The sequence below is a fragment of the Lolium perenne genome, chromosome 2 (genome assembly GCF_019359855.2).
Source record: "Lolium perenne isolate Kyuss_39 chromosome 2, Kyuss_2.0, whole genome shotgun sequence".
NCBI classification, from domain to species: Eukaryota; Viridiplantae; Streptophyta; class Magnoliopsida; order Poales; family Poaceae; genus Lolium; species Lolium perenne.
In genome coordinates, this window is record NC_067245.2 from 12,451,508 (window position 1) to 12,467,402 (window position 15,895).

Below are 15,895 nucleotides of genomic sequence, written 5' to 3' on the forward strand. Positions count from 1 at the left end.
GGGAATTTTTTGGTCAAGTTATGAAACGCGTAGCATTTTGGTAAGCTTTTTTCCAAGCGACCCACCGAGGGATTGATTTTCATTATCGGGGGATAATCTCTATCTCTACTACTTAAAAAGACTAAAGTGGTTCCTTATTCTGCCATCACAATACGTCAAACGTTTGGTCGTCGCTTCGTCCAGCGTTACTCGCGCGCAAATGGGCCGAGCCCAACAAATCACATATAATACGCACGAATGCCATGATGTCGGTTTTTTTTTCCCGAAAAGCCCCCTCTGGTCGAATCCCCACCGCGCCCACGCGACCAGACCACGCCGCCGCGCCGCCCACGCAAACCCTAAGCCAGCCAGCCAGCCAGCTCTCGCCAGCCACCCACGTGGCGCGGGGTCCAATGGAGGAGGACACTGGCGACAGGGAGGAGCAGCAGCCTGTCGCGGCCGCGGGAGGTGGCGCTGCCCCCGGCGAAGACGGGGCGGCATGGAGGAGAGCGCCATCAAGCTCTTCGTCGGCCAGGTGCCCAAACTCATGACCGAGGTCGAGCAGGCCGCCATGTTCTGTGACGTCGCCATCGTCAACGAGGTCACCGTCATCCGCGACACGGCCACCAAGATCTTGCGAGGTTCGTCCGGATCCGTATGCCCCAACCCGCAACGCTGGGTTATCCTTCCCTCCGGAGAGAGGACATGTACAGGGATATCAGATCTTATGCGTCCATCTCTCACAACCACATCCCCGGCGTATAGCAGCGCCGTCAGATCAAGAGAAACAATGCAAACCCTGGATACTTCGGGGAGGGGAAGAAGAGAGGGTGGAGGAGCACATCCCCGTGAAGAAGATGAGATCCTACCTCCTCGGTCTCAACATCGTCAAGAAATCATAGAGCAGGTATGTCCCTCTCTAGCTCCTCTCTCTGTCCCCGCCTCCCCTCCCATCCCCTGTAGGACTAACTCAGATGTGCAGTAACAACGCTAGAGCAGCAGCAAAGCGAAGTCTCTAATCGATCTAGCAGCATGTATGTGTGTGGTATTCTCTGGCCATTGCCCAGTTCCAATCCTGTTCTCTTGATCAAAGAGTTTTTTATTTATGGCAGGATCAAAGAGGCTGGGTACAAATACGCGAGGAGGTCAAGGTCATTCTTCCTGATGACCAAAGGTAGACAGGTGTGGCAAACAATATCCTAAATGTGATTATTTTGCAATTTCTCATTTTACCTCTTTGTTCGTAACTCTATTCCAAGAAACAATGTATTTCCTTTGTATATTGTCCATAGCAGGATCTTTCCCTGTGTCCTATGGCGTGCCCTTGACCTACTGGGGGAAATTCGAGCGGATCTACCTATACCTCGACCGAGAGGCCACCGGCGCCGCATCTTCTGAGTTTGACCTGGTACGGTTTCCTCCCTTAGCTGTTCTGGATCCAATCGAATCGAAGATTTCCTCGATCTGTATTAGCGCGCGTAGAGAAAATAAGACAACACCAGCTGTAGCGCACTGACCTTGCCCCTCAATTAGTCACTTGCTAATCCCCACCGCATCGTCATAGAACTTTTCAATTGACACAAATCATAGCGAGCGTCTTCTTTTCTGCTTCATCATTACAATTGTTACCCCTTTCTACATATGCTCAACTAACCTTATGGGTCTTTTTTTCGAGTTCCACTGAATTGTCTATTATGCGTACTAATTTTTCAACTTCAGTCAGGTCCCTCATAATTGTTATTTTATAAATTTGGTTGTGATTCTTAGAAATGTACAAGATTAAACATATATATGGCTCAAATAAACCCACCGAACAGCCTTCCCGCCCTCACTTTATGCCATTGTGTCTGAAATGCAGTGTCTTGGGTGACTCGGAAAAGCGGCGACTTGAGAGATGGTCCGGCCTCAGGAGACTTGGCACAGGTAAGAGGAAGATGATTTGGATAAGAAAAAGGGGTGTCAAAATCATTTAATATTAAAACTCTGATCTCATGCAGCACACCCGCATTATCAGTATATCCATTTACTTATGGACGATTGTGTCAAAATCATTTTGGTTGTTCATTCACTTGATCACTGTTATTGATTTTATGTAACATTAGCTACAAATTTCCTAGGTTTATTATTTCTTCTGTTTTAGGCTAACTACATTTAATGCTTCATAATTAAATCTTTATTATTAAAACTCTGATCTCACGCAGCCTTCCCGCCCTCACTTTATGCCATCGTGTCTGAAATGCAGTGTCTTGGGTGACTCGGAAAAGATGCGACATGAGAGATGGTCCGGCCTCAGGAGACTTGGTACAGGTAAGAGGAAGATGATTTGGATAAGAAAAAGGGGTGTACTTCAGTTCAATCTAGGATCTCCTCGGTCGTTCTGTACTTAGCAGCCAGCCACGCTCTGATATTTTTTTTGTTATTATTTCAGCACACTATTGAAGGTTTGGTCCAGATAATGAGAGCTCAGAGATGTTTCCGATTGTTAGTGCACTCTTGAATATGGTATATCTTGCATATCAAGTTCTTAGACACATGCGTACCCTCACTCAAGGGATGCAGGCTGCAGAGAGTATATCTGGATGACATTCTTGCCCAGGTGGTCTGTTCATCTGTAGTTTAACATGCACAATAATGAAATTTAAATAACACGTAAGGACATATCAGTTACTTCAACACATAAACACATATCAGTTGTTTACTTAATAAAATAGCTCTTTCTATGCTTGGAGTTGACATCAGTTATTCAACACAAGTTGCATGCTAAATGATGCACTTGATAGTTTGTTAGCCTGGATGCTCTGGTGAGGCAGTACAGCAACACCTGAGAAATATCTTGGCTGACTTCATGTCAGCAATGGTGAAGATGGGAAACATGTGGTTGTTGTCTGGGTTGCAGACAGATATCAGGTTAAAGTATAGGAAGCCAAAGTAGGATAGATATATATCATGTATTTGTCGCTTACATGACTGAAGGTTAGAACTAGGAAAGCTCCTACATCATAAGTAATATCCAAAGCTGTTTTAGAAAACAAAGAATATGTGGTGTTGACAGAATGCAAAATTTACATAATTTATAGTCATAGCAGGGGATAATGAAGACCTGTACTTAGATTAGTAGTGCTTATTTACTGAAGAGATGAAATAAGTTACAAAATAATGGTCTTCGGTAATTAGCAAAGTTTCAGATTAGCAGTACTACTACTATAGAATTCATAGCATTTTTCTTTGCAAAATTGTTCTTTGCACTCCACACGATTTTACAATTTTTGTTTGATTTCGGTAGTTTGATTCGGCACATCTTGTTTTCTTGGTTGCTCCATATCCAGTTTATCAGGTCATACCCTGAATATGGTCTCCTCGCCGTTATTAAAAGTTCAGTAATATTTTGATATGTGTACATGTGTACTAACTCCTTTTACAAACATGAGAATTTCTAGCTCTAACATGAAATTGTATTTGTGGCTTATTATTCTCCACCTTCTGAGTGTTTAGTCACTCATATGTTTTTCCATGGCTAGCTTGCTCAGGAATGTCCCTTAAAAGGTTGTATTTGAGCTGCACGTGAGACTGGTAGTAATAATTCAGAAAAGCGGGTGAACCCTCTTCCCAACTTACTATTTTCTTACATTTTGGAGAACTGTGCATGCTGAACGTTGGGAAGTTTAGGACTTGGCAGAACAACCCAAATTTACTCACTTTATGTCTCACGGTCTAAAGTTTGCTCTGAATGCAGTTTGAGTTTGAAAATTTCTGTTGGTTAGGACTATGCATATCTCCGAGGACTAAACATACTGCATACATTCCATTTTTAATTAACTGCTTTCAAAAAGATACACATGTGGCACATTTTAAGAATTAATAATGATGCCTTTTCTTGTTATATCACCGATTTTAAAAAGATAATTTGCTACTTCTATTTTTTGTAACTGCTTTCAAAAAGATACACATGTGGCACCTTCGAAGAATTAATAATGCCTTTTTCTCATTATATCATCGATTTTAAAAGTTGATTTACCACAAAGTATTCACTAGAGGCACATTTCATTACAAAAAGCCTGGTCTTTCTGAACTGAACTAGCAATCTCTATTTTTAGTACACTATTTGGTACACAATTGCAATTGTCCAGTACCTATTAGGACCCTGGATAATTGAAGCATGATGCTATTGTAATTAAGACAACATGGGTGCCATTCTTTGGTGTCAATTATTGTTCTGAGTTGAACTGTGAGGGCTCTGTGATCCAAACAAGCATTGAAGCTCAGTTGTTTGATGCAAATTGTTTGTTTCTAGGATTTAGTTTATGAGACTAATAAATATTTAATTTTATTTGCTAAGTTTGTGTTAGGTACCTTTTCTCTGTTAATAATGATGCCTTTTCTCTGTAATTATATATTGAACAGTAAAGGACTAGCCTTTTCACTGTAATTATATATAGTCAGATTCCTCTCTTTTGAGTCAGCGAGAATAATTTAGTTTCACTTCCCAGAACTGTTAGCAAGAGCATTGAGCATTCTAGCCAACATGATTGAGCTCCCTGGTTGTATCTATTTTTGTGTATGAATAAATATGAGCAATGGACTGTGGTGATCTAGACGTGTTGGTGTACATTGTATTCTATATAGGATCTGTGCAGTCTAGCATATAATCCTTTTTCTCCTACTGCTGATTTGATTGTTGTATTTCTACCTCTGTACCTTACTTAAACAAGAAACTCACCGTAACTTGCCATCTGCGCAAGAAAAATGGCATTGTAATCATTTTCGGTTTGCCAGGGGTTGCAGGTGATTCAAGATAAGGATTACACTGTAACAATTTTTGTTTTACTCGTTCTTTTCTCTTCTGTTAGCTAATGCTGTTATTTTGGCAACATGTTAAGGTGATAAAACATGGTATTAAAACATGTTACCAAACTACAATCTGTGATCATTTGGTTTCCAAGATGCGTGGCACCTGCAGTTTTAGTTTATCAATTTTTAACACCCCTCCAGTTCTTCTTGGTCTGTCCATTACATCCAGTCAGCAACCCAATGTACCCCTGATGATCTCCCCTCCGTGAAGAAGGGATGCTGGCTATTAATGTGTTCCTAAAAAAAGAATAAAAACAATACTGCATTGGTGAGCACTACAATCTGCATTTAACTATTTACATCACTTGAAACATTTGTTTTATGTCAGAACATGCTGCGGTGCGATATGAAAAATTCCATGACTTTTTCTTATCTTTTTTTATTTATATTAATTATTTAGATAAGCTCTTCATTTTTGTGTGTATGATTCAAAAATGCAATTGAAATAATTAAGTTGATGTTCCAACAATATTTTAAAAAATGGTGTACTTATAATCATAGATAGTTCTTATTCATTACACATTTGAATGTGCTCATATATTTTTCAAAATCTGCATGTTCACAATAGAATTACTCTTCGCATCCGTGCTTCACCCGCATATGATGAATATGTCTCAAATATAAATTCGGAAAAAAGTAAGCCTGATGAGACAACACAATGGCTTTGTTTCCATTCCCTTGCCTACTATGATGCTGCTACTCGGTTTCGTTGCTCCGTCTAATGACATAAATCAGACTTGTTTGAAACAATGTAGAAACAATGTTATAGATGAAGGACATAATCTTTGTATTTTAACCACACTTTTGATTTGTTTATGTGTGATGTCGCTCGTCCGTGGCAACGCACGGGCATTTTTACTGGTGAAAAAGAAAGTCAGGTTTTACAGTTCACCACCACAAGGCTCCTACCAACTATATACACCACCACAGCCATTGGAGGACAGCATGCCTCAAAACAACACAGAAGCAAAAGGGGAAGGATCGCCGCATAAAACTACCAGCTAGCGTTTTGATGGGACTAAAAACTTGACTAGGAGTTTCATAACATCTACAACTACCAAAAGGATGGCTCGATGAGGCGAACAGCAGCCTCCTGCAAACAGAAGTTTTTAACCGACATCAAACAGCAGAGCAAACGATTGCAGTTTTTATCAGGGCACCAACATCAGCATTTTGCTCAGCAAGATTATCAGCGTCTTCTCCATCAACCTCCATATCACCAGCAGGTCGATCCATTAGGCTGGGGGCGTTGCTTGCACCAGCAGCATCTGTCCTTCTGGTAACAGCTCCAGCAGCCATCTCGAGGAGCGCATCAGCACCTTGGTTCAGTTGCGAGGCTTCAGCTGCAACGTGAGATCCTGCCCAATATTTCATGAAAACCACAGCACGATAGATTAGCTCAACAAGATTTTTAGGGAAAACTTTTTCAAAGCATGCTTTATTACGTGCTTTCCAAATGGCCCAGCAAATTGCTGCCAGTCCAGCAATTTGAACATTGCGACTGATAGTGGAGTATTTAGGCATCCACCAAAAATATTGTGCAAAGGACCTAGGCCGATTTCAGCATTTTGGTAAGCTTGTAAAGGATTATCTCAGTGTCAAACTGCCCCGGTTGTATTGGCCGTGAGCACACGATATATTATGCTCGGCAGCTTTCAACAAGCTTGATAAGGCGACTATTATTTTGGTGATATCAGCAATTTGGGATTCACGAAATAGATGGAGTCATGATGGTCAAGGCTACAATCCAACAATGACATGTAGAGAATATCGTAGAAACTCTATTCTTGTTGGATAGTTTAAAGAAAGAAAAAAAGTGAAGAAGGCTAGACCTATCTGCACATGGGAGAGCTGGAAGAAGGGGCCATTAAATTGACCTCTAATAGGGCAACAAGAGAAGAGGATGGTGTGGCATCTTCTGGTGGTGTTGCTCGAGACTCACTGGGATTCAGGGGAGCATGGTGCAAGCTTTATAGACAGCTGAACCTTTAATTATTGAAGCTTTTGCACTAAGGGATGTTACGGTTTTTGCCAAAGAACGTCAGTTTGAGAAGGTTATCTTCGAGACAAATTGTATGGAGCTGGTGGCAAGAACGGAATTCTTTTCTAGGCCCCGTGCCCATGTCGTGTCAATCTAAAAGGAATCGACAAAGGAATAGCACAAGTGCTCTAAATCATCGAAACACCCCTAAAATTAAGGGAGAATGGAAATTCACTCAACTCCATGAATGTAAAAAAATAGAGTTAGTCCTCTTCATAGATAAGAACAACCAATATGGATATTCCATATGCTACAAATATGTCACCATCCCTCAAGAGCAAGCGAGGAGGCTTCACTAGGAAACACTCCCTCTCAATCTTGGCTAAGAAGGAGAAGGAGGAGGAGGAGGAGCACCGTGAGGAGAAGAGTGATGCCGGACGCCGCAACGTCACTGTGCTGCCGAGGAGGACCAACATCGACAATGCTAGTAACTTAACATATTGCAAGTGTTATGAAAATTAACAATTTGATTGATCAAAGTATATTTTCATGTGGAATTAAGAATCATGGCTCAGGAAATTCAGACAATGCACGTGCATGCACATACCGTGCTGCAATATACTTCCTTAGATATACAGATTAATCATATACATCGAGGTTCTAAAATTTGATCTAGATTTAAAAAAAATACAGATCTCTTGAGGAGACGCTAGAGCTCCAATACGCTCTCCAGGAGTTCAAATATTAATAACTAGAGTTCTGGTGATTTGCCCACACTAAGACGTGACCTGTTGAACCAAGAGTTAGATCAAAGATATCCATGCAGCGTATTTTTTTATTGAAGAACATGTAGATCTGCAGGTTAATCAGCATAACTCAAAGAAAGTCTCTTTGAGAGAGAGAATTTTGGCACAAACTTCTGCCATTCCTGGTCGATCCTTAGGCGATTCCATTGAACACAGGAGGCCAACTTCAACCAAATGCACAATGCATCTCTGCTTCAGTACTTTGTCACACTCATTCTGCTGCTCATGGGCAATATAGGAATCCAAAACCTCCCCAAGTCTATCCGGAAATGCCGAGTTCACCAGCCTGTGAAGGCTCAGTCCGTCGGTGAACATGGCATCTGTCGGTCGCCTTCCGGTGAGCATTTCTAGAACCAAGATCCCGAAACTGTAGACATCGCATCCTGTTGAGACTCTGTATCCCATGCAGTACTCTGTAAAAGCATTTATGGCATTATTAATACAAGAGAAAAAAACAATAAGAAATACTCAAAACAAAGTTCAACTCACCGGGTGCGACGTAGCCAATTGTTCCTTCCACGCCAACCAAGTCTTCTGAATTACCAGGGGTTGAAGAGAGAAACCTTGCTGACCCAAAATCACCTACTCTTGCAGTCATATCATAGTCCAGAAGAATGTTGCCGGGCTTCAAATCGCAGTGGATTAGAGGAGGCGTCAACTGGTTGTGCATATAATCCAAAGCCAAAGCCACATCCATCGCTATTCTTAACCTCTGGCCAAAGCTCAGTACCCTTTTGGGGGTGTTTTTGTGCAGCTTCGGGTGCAGCCACATGTCCAAGCTTCCATTGGCCATGAAGTCAAACACTATAGCCTTGAATTCATTGTTCTCAAGGTCTACTGTGGAGCATACCGTGACAGCTTTAACAAGATTGCGATGGCGTGTGTTACGTAGCACCTCACACTCAGTAAGGAAGCTACTTCGTGCACCATTCTCGTCGAGATGAAATAACTTGATGGCGACCAGATCCGTGTCAAACTCAAACCTTCCAATGTAGATCGAACCGGTTCGACTCGAGCTGATCTTGTTGACCGGAGAGAACCAATTGGTAGCTTTAACAATGCCGCCATATGAAACCTTTTTCATTGTCCCAGTGTAGCATGGACCTGCTTCTGGTTGCCTTTGCTTCAGAAGAGTGACCACAAAGAATATGAAGGAGAGCAAGGCAATAGCAATTGGAGGAATTACTTTTACCAATAAGAGTGCATCCTTCTTACTCTCAACAGATGAAGTTGTGGTGCAAACTGGAAGCTGAAACAAATTGGTGGTTGCACTTGCACACAACCCTGTGTTGTCATCCAATATTACTGCACTATGATTCCGGAAGATGCCACGAGTTGGAATCTCCCCTTCAAAGTAGTTGTTAGACAGATCAAGTTTCTGCAGAAAAACCATGCTCACAAAGAACACTGGAATTGATCCAACAAGGTAGTTGTGGGAAAGATCGATCTGCTCGATGGACTTTAGTTCACTGAAAGACTGAGGTATGCTTCCATTAAGCATATTACTTCCCAGTACGAGAGAATATAATTGGACACATTGGCCAAGTGAAACTGGAACTTGACCAGAAAATTTGTTGACGGAAATATCGAGATGGACAAGATGAATCAACGCACCAATTTCTTCCGGTATTAAACCAGTGAGGTTGTTGTTTGACAAATCTAAACCCTGGGATAGAGATGTGCTATTGAGGAGTTGACTTGGTATTGGTCCTTGAAGGTTGTTAAAAGACATGTTTAGCATATCCAGTTGCTTGCATTTTCCTAAACTTGCCGGTATGTTTCCACTCAAGTCATTGCTGTCTAGGTAAAGCTCATTCAACTGAGAAAGATTACCTATTGTAGATGGAATCTGACCAGAAAATTTGTTCCCTGATAGGGTTAGGACAACTAGAAGCCGACAGTTTACAAGAGAGAGAAGGAATTCTCGGACATGAGCTTCTAGGAAGTTACTTTCCAGATTTAGTAGTTGTAAGTCGGATAAAGATCCTAGAGATGGCACTGGTCCAGTTAGGGAGTTAACTCCAAGATCAATTGATTGGAGCTTTGATGCATTTGCTAGTGATGATGGAATTAATCCCTCGAATCTGTTACCCGACATAGACATCCCTACCAGGTTTGGTAACGTCTTTCCAATGCTAGATGGTATTCGTCCAGTAAGGTTATTTCGGGCTAAACCAAGGTAAAGGAGTGATGATATGTTGTAAAGTTTGGCCGAGACATGCCCTGACAAGTAGTTGTCACTTAAAAACAGCACATTAAGGTTCTGAATAAGGCTCAAAGTTTCTGGAACTGGTCCTGATAAGCTGTTTGCGTCAAGCCATACACCTACGAGAGAAGAAACATTTCCCAGTGATGAAGGTATGCTTCCAGAAAGGTTATTAGATGACAGGTCAAGAAATTCGAGGGCTGACATCTTATCGAACTCAGGGATACGGCCCAGAAGGCGGTTATATGCGAGATTCACATATCTAAGAGATCCACTGGTGCCTAATGATCTAGGAATGACACCTAAAAGACTGTTCTTGTCAAGTTCCAGAGATTGTAGGTGTTGAAGTGTGCCTAACTCATCAGGGATGACACCAGCGAAGTGATTATCTGAAAGGTTTAACTGTCTTAGCGATGTAAGGTTAGCTATCCAAGGAGATAACTCACCACCGAGCTGTTGAGAGCTCAAGTCGAGGGAGACGACACGAAATGGACGAGGCTTACCGCAAGCGACCCCTCGCCATCTGCAGAAGTGGGTCGTGGTGTTCCATGATCCCAAGACTTGGCGTGGATCGCTGGAGATGCCAGACTTGAAAGAGAGGAGGGCCTGGCGGTCGATCTCGGATCCATTGCCGATGGATTGTGCGGCGGTGTTGGACGGCAATAAGATGAGAAGATGGGTAAAGAGAATGAGGGTGCCATGTGGAGAAAGAGAGCGGGGAGTTCCTGCAGGGGCCATGCCTAGTGTACTGCATCTTGTGCAGTTACCTTCTCTATATGTCTCTCCCAAAGTAGTTGTTGACTTGTAATTTCCTCCACAGACCAACACCATAGCGGTAGAGCAACAAGTGGATGAGAAATGGCATGAGTGATAACTTGACGAAGACGTGGAAAGAAAACCTGGAAAGAATGGTCCATGATGTTGACCCAGCAGTTGCTACTTTGCTAGGTGTGGTACTGCTTGAGACCAAGAGACTGATAGCGAACTCTGGTTCAGGACAAGTACACATTTTCTGCAGATGACCGGAAGGGGATTCAATTCTTCTCCGATCCCTTGGATACTTGCACAAAGAAAACAATATTGTTGTGGAGATCACAAAAAGGACTGAGCTGGTGTTAATAAAAAGGCACTAGACTTTCTTAAGCAGCTGTATATCCTTGGGTTTTCACGGAGAACAAGGGCAGGGCATTATAACAAACATGTGATGTGCAACAGCAGCTGTTCCTCGTCGTTCGCTTGATGCAACATCAAAGAGGAGTTAACGGACGTACATGCTTGCTTGCGACAAGGTGGATCTCTGTATAGGTTGCGAAACAAGAAGGGAGTAAAATATAGACCTCGGGCGGGCGGTGGCGCAGGAGGCCAGCCATTTTGGCGGCGGCTTCACCCCTTACTCCCTCCGGTCTGGCTGTCCAAGAAAATGGGAGAGCCGGAGAGGTCCCTGCCGCTGCCCCAGGACCTCCTACTCTGCCGGAGTTAGGTTCTTGCGGAAGAACTTTGACATTCACGACAGCTTCTCCATCGCCGGATTTCGGGCATTCCCTCATGTACGGCGGAGCTTCACGGGGGCCAGCGAAAAGTATTTTTCCTTAACATCCCGTAGTATGCTCTGCCCATAAGGCCCATTTGTCCCTTCTCGTTCAACCTGGTGGGAAGACGGGGGGATTTTATAATATCCCGGGAAGACGAACATCGAACGAGACCTTTTCATCCTACTATGTCTCTCATCTCTGCCAGCGAACGGCGACGGGAACGGTCTGGCCGTCGGCGTGACCGCCTACCGGTGGTGCACGGTGGCGGCGGTGGTATACCGGAGACTAGATCGACTCGTCCTGGACGCGCGAGCATCTCAGCAGCAGGGATCGCGGCAGCTCGCACTGCATCCTCCCGTGCAAGCTATCTCTCATTCCCTCCGGCCGTCCGGCGAGCGAATCCTCTCACAGAACAGCTGGTAGTTTTCTACCATCCTAATGTAATCGCAAACTCCCGATTTAGTTATTGTTTTTTTGCTCTGATTTTACATCTTAGAAATGGGGAAAATCCTAGGTAGGTTATATAGATTTTGCAGTAATTTAAAATTGTTGGTCAAAGATTGGTGTTTCACCATGTAGGCAGGAAGTAACAATGGTCAAGGGAAAAACCATTGAATCATTTTCAGAAAAAGAAAAAGAATTGATTTGTGGTGATTAACTACATGGTTGTATGATGACAAAAGAAAATCCATGGTATATAGATTCTTTTTTTTTTTGGAGGAGCTTATGCCTAATAATGATGTTAGAAATGTATTTTGTGAACAATACTAGTCTAGTTATTGATGTTTCTAAAAATACCACAAATTCTAGCTTGTTGCAATCATATGATTTGATGTTCCAAATAACATTTACATGTCATTTTGCCGCTTCGCCCCTCCAAAGATTTTGTTCAAGCTCTGCCACTGAGTCATGGCGCTCTTCGGCTTGGGCGGCCTATTGCACTTTGTAAATGGAAGTAGCGCTCATGACATTGCTACTCTAGTTCTTGAGGGAAGTTGCCAAGCGAGTTAAAGAACAGGGCACGAGGGGCTTGCTGCAAACAGTTGGGTTACTGACATCATGGGAGGTTTATCAACGATACCACCACTAGTGCAGTATGCCAAGCTCTGGGATGCGGAGCTCAATGTCCAACCAAATCAGGAGAATCAACATATGTTTATCTGGCAGAGAAATTCTTCTGGCAAGTACTCTGCAAAATTGGTTTGTGGCAGACTGTGCGAAGATCTCATCAGGTTTCCACTTGCATTTGCAATAATAATATGGACGTGTTGGGCACCAGCTAATGGCAAAATCTTTAGCTGGTCAGCCCTGCGAACATACAATCTGAATGTCAGATCCAAGAGTCCCGTAGAGGGTTGCAACTTGCAAACCCTGAGTGTATCATGGTATCACTGTCTCCAGGAGGAGGACATTACATCGCACATCCTGATGCAGTGCGTCTATTCTAACAAGTTTGGTCCTGGTGTTTCTCTCATTTAAACACTCGTTCCTATCCCCTGTAACACTGATCACCTGGGTAGCTGGCAGGATGACAACTGCAGAAGACGAAAAAGATGCAGTGCTGAAGCTAATCTGCTGGAATCTGTTAAAGAAGAATAACACCTCGGTGTTTGGCAATGTTCAGAAGCGATGCAATGCTCTGAGAGTTAGCATTTTCATCCTCGAGAAAGCTCAACAATGGAGGCAAGCAGGAGCATGTAATAGTAGGATGAAAACCTGCTGCTTCTTTCATACTACCTCCGTTCCAAAAATATAACACGTTTTGGTAGGCTGTTTTAACCTACCAAACCATTTTACATTTTGGAATAGAGGTACTCTATAGTTTTCTTGTAAGGGCACCATTACCCAATCTAGAATTGCCTGTTGTCAGGACTTATTCGTGGATGGAGGAAGTACATGCTAAGCTTAGTACAGTTGCTGTGGATGGAACACAAACAGTATACGATAAAATCTAGATGCTAACATTCAGCACAAAATATACGATAAAATCAATTCGATGGTAACATTCTTCTGGTCCTAATAGGGCAAATCAGGATCGAAATCTATCACATGACTCAAGTGGAGGCCTCACCACGTAGCATAATCACTCCACTCGATGAAGTAAAACAGAACCACGATGACCCAGAGAAGCCACGGCGGTAGACTGATAAAAAAACATGAAATACATCATCTGGAGATGCCCTGCAGCCATAAATGATCATATTCACCGGCTACTAGACAAACGCAATTCAAAATCACAAATATTAATAACAAGCTTATATTGGTCCAAAATGCATGCGAAATTTATTTAGCAAGCCTGTTCATGCTAAAGATCATTTAGAAATGATTTATCTACACGATGCATAATAATTTGTTTCTAAATCAATATAATACAGAATTTCCCACTACAATGATGTTACAGCTACACAGATCAATAGATCATGATTCATGGGGCCATCTGATCAAGCAAAGAAGGTCACAACAAAACACATAGCATAAGAGAGTATAAAACCTTAATAAGTGGTACTAATCTCTAGTTATGTTAGCAATACACTATGAGTTCACATCAGAGGTTGCCATTACTTGTATGGTTGTACCTTTCAACCTGCTTTCAACCAATTTAATTTAATTGCATCCAAAATGTCATCAGGAATTCAGAGTTGAAGAACTAGAGCAGGTGATATGCGGTTTTATTTGTTGCATGTGTACGTTCCTCTAAAGGGGCAGCTAAGCTACAGTAGTGGTGGACTGATGAGTGTACCTACTGCATCCAATTCTGCAACTTCGGTGTAGAAACATTGCACATATACTAGAAAAGTTGTATAGTTGGCTGTTAGGACGTCAAGTCTAAACATGACCATAAATAGAAAGTCATTCACTTAAATGTTTAACCGTCATACTTACACACTTGATACACCAATTTTGTAAGGAAAATTTGAGTATTTCTCAAACCCCTAAAGTAGATTTTTATTAATTGCCACTACTCAATTTTTAATTCGCCACTACGTCTTTCCATTTTGGAAAAGTGTGCACCTCCTTTTTCTCTCTTATCCCTGCTTCCTACATTCTACTTACCCCTGCCATGGTGGAGGCCGTTATCATGACAACCTCGCAAAAAGCCTGTGGAGTATGGACAACCCTAGCTCTCAAATCTCCAAAATGCTACCAAAATTAGATCTAGAGTAGTAAGCCACACCTTCAACAGGAGTTACAAAGGAATTTTCAAGGCAAGGCATCAAACATCTTACGCAAAATCAAATCCATAGTTAACAAGGGAATTATCACATCTAGTGCGAAATGCAATCTAGATTAACTTCTAGATACTAGATAAGGGATGGTTGCATTTCCCAGATCCCAGTATACTACATAAAGTTTAGGCAAAATCCTTTACCTGCCTATCATATCATGATTAGCTAAATGAAAGCCATCCAAATTGTATCCAACTCGACCTTGGAATCAAGATAGGTGTACTAGTTGAACAACTTGACATATATATGTTTATGGGAGAACCATTTCAAGAGTCTATCACTGTGTATTGCAGGCATATCCATACTCAACACAAACAGTTATATGCAACATCAAGTGATTTGGCTTAAGGATTCCATTTGAATAAACTATCACCGAACCAGTACTAAAATTGGATGATCACAGGAAATTCATCACTTATTTCCATTAACTCGATATCATGGATTTGTATTGGAATGAAAAACCTCCTCACAGGTAGAAACAAAGTGCTGGCCCTTCCTAGGCATTACATCAAGCACCTACACGCGCAAGCGGGCAAAGGCAAGCAAATCATGGGGATCTAAGAGACTCCGGCGACTAACCAGGGGCTAATTCCCCGCCTCAGCGGCGGAGGCCGCCTTCGGCGGCGGCGGGGCGTGCGAGACGACGAGCGGGGGCCTGGGCGCGCGGCGCTGCTCGTCGGCGAGCTTCCGCGCGTTGTACATCTCCTCGGTCTCGACGACGACGAGGCGCTTGACCTGGGTGAGCATGCCGAGGAGCGAGGGCGTGGTGCGGTGCTCGACGGTGCGGTGGCAGCGGCGGAGGCGCATGGCCTCGAGGGTGCGGCGGTGGAGCTTGCGCGTCCCGGGGAGGCCGCGCACCAGCGTGATGTAGAGGCGCGGGCTCCACTCCACCGGCACCTTCGCCTTGAACGCGTTGAACGCGCTCCCGCTCATCTTCCTCGCCCTTCTCCGGCGGCTCCTCCGTGTGGTTTTCTCCGGCGGCCGGAACCCTAAACCTCTGGTTGCCTTTGGGCTGGTCAACTTGGAGATCTAGGTAGAAATGGGTGTTGCTGTGTGTTGGGCTAAGAAGGCCGGCAAAGTAAACAGGCCGTGTGTTGGGCTGTTGGCAGACTGACCAACCCATGTGCCAAATACACTAACTCAAACATTTTTTTTCTTTAAAAAAAACTAACTATGAGATCTAGCTAGAAAATGGTGGTGCGGCAAAAAACTTTTATACACGGTTTTTGTGTAACCATCAAATATCGTCTCGGGATCAAATTTGTAGAATATAAACCTTCGAAAACTTACAACACGAACACAACATGTGCGACACA

The 15,895-nt window shown here is 43.0% G+C and overlaps 3 protein-coding genes across 10 annotated transcripts; 1 reads left to right on the top strand and 2 right to left on the bottom strand.

Moving 5' to 3' along the window:
* The first annotated feature begins 274 nt into the window (after positions 1-274).
* On the top strand, positions 275-4,569 carry LOC127331189 (uncharacterized). 6 transcript variants are annotated; one of them, XR_007869661.2, is made up of 7 exons: positions 275-620; positions 745-886; positions 1,092-1,161; positions 1,275-1,387; positions 1,838-1,902; positions 2,222-2,286; positions 2,408-4,569. XR_007869661.2 is itself a non-coding variant. In XM_071825861.1 (6 exons), exons 1-2 carry the CDS (start codon positions 479-481, stop codon positions 1,155-1,157), a joined length of 474 nt encoding a protein of 157 aa, XP_071681962.1. In that variant the 5' UTR covers positions 275-478; the 3' UTR covers positions 1,158-1,161; positions 1,272-1,387; positions 1,838-1,902; positions 2,222-2,286; positions 2,408-4,569. The 6 variants fall into 6 exon arrangements, 4 of the variants coding, with proteins under 4 accessions (XP_071681962.1, XP_071681961.1, XP_071681960.1 ...); XR_007869659.2 differs by having other exon boundaries at positions 748-886; XM_071825861.1 differs by having other exon boundaries at positions 275-886; positions 1,272-1,387.
* A 2,818-nt stretch (positions 4,570-7,387) lies between these two features.
* Positions 7,388-10,628, bottom strand: LOC127331191 (uncharacterized). Of its 3 annotated transcripts, none has more exons than XM_051357257.2 (3): positions 10,324-10,627; positions 8,104-10,209; positions 7,388-8,027 (listed from the first exon to the last, which is right to left on the bottom strand). In XM_051357257.2, the coding sequence occupies exons 1-3, from the start codon at positions 10,556-10,558 to the stop codon at positions 7,675-7,677; spliced, it is 2,694 nt and encodes an 897-aa protein (XP_051213217.1). In that variant the 5' UTR covers positions 10,559-10,627; the 3' UTR covers positions 7,388-7,674. The 3 variants fall into 3 exon arrangements, with proteins under 3 accessions (XP_051213217.1, XP_051213219.1, XP_051213216.1); XM_051357259.2 differs by having other exon boundaries at positions 8,104-10,222; positions 10,324-10,626; XM_051357256.2 differs by having other exon boundaries at positions 8,104-10,628.
* Positions 10,629-13,193: 2,565 nt separating this feature from the next.
* On the bottom strand, positions 13,194-15,608 carry LOC127331192 (uncharacterized). Its single transcript, XM_051357260.2, has one exon. The coding sequence runs from the start codon at positions 15,510-15,512 to the stop codon at positions 15,165-15,167; it is 348 nt and encodes a 115-aa protein (XP_051213220.1). The 5' UTR covers positions 15,513-15,608; the 3' UTR covers positions 13,194-15,164.
* Positions 15,609-15,895: the final 287 nt, after the last annotated feature.

Coding starts and splice junctions, on each gene's coding strand:
- LOC127331191 (XM_051357256.2), bottom strand. CDS start 10,558: ATGGCCCCTGCAGGAACTCCCCGCTCTCTTTCTCCACATGGCACCCTC. Junction 8,028..8,103: donor AATTGGCTACGTCGCACCCG/GTGAGTTGAACT, acceptor ATGCTTTTACAG/AGTACTGCATGGGATACAGA.
- LOC127331192 (XM_051357260.2), bottom strand. CDS start 15,512: ATGAGCGGGAGCGCGTTCAACGCGTTCAAGGCGAAGGTGCCGGTGGAG.
- LOC127331189 (XM_071825859.1), top strand. CDS start 479: ATGGAGGAGAGCGCCATCAAGCTCTTCGTCGGCCAGGTGCCCAAACTC. Junction 887..1,091: donor GTCAAGAAATCATAGAGCAG/GTATGTCCCTCT, acceptor TATTTATGGCAG/GATCAAAGAGGCTGGGTACA. Junction 1,154..1,274: donor ATTCTTCCTGATGACCAAAG/GTAGACAGGTGT, acceptor TGTCCATAGCAG/GATCTTTCCCTGTGTCCTAT.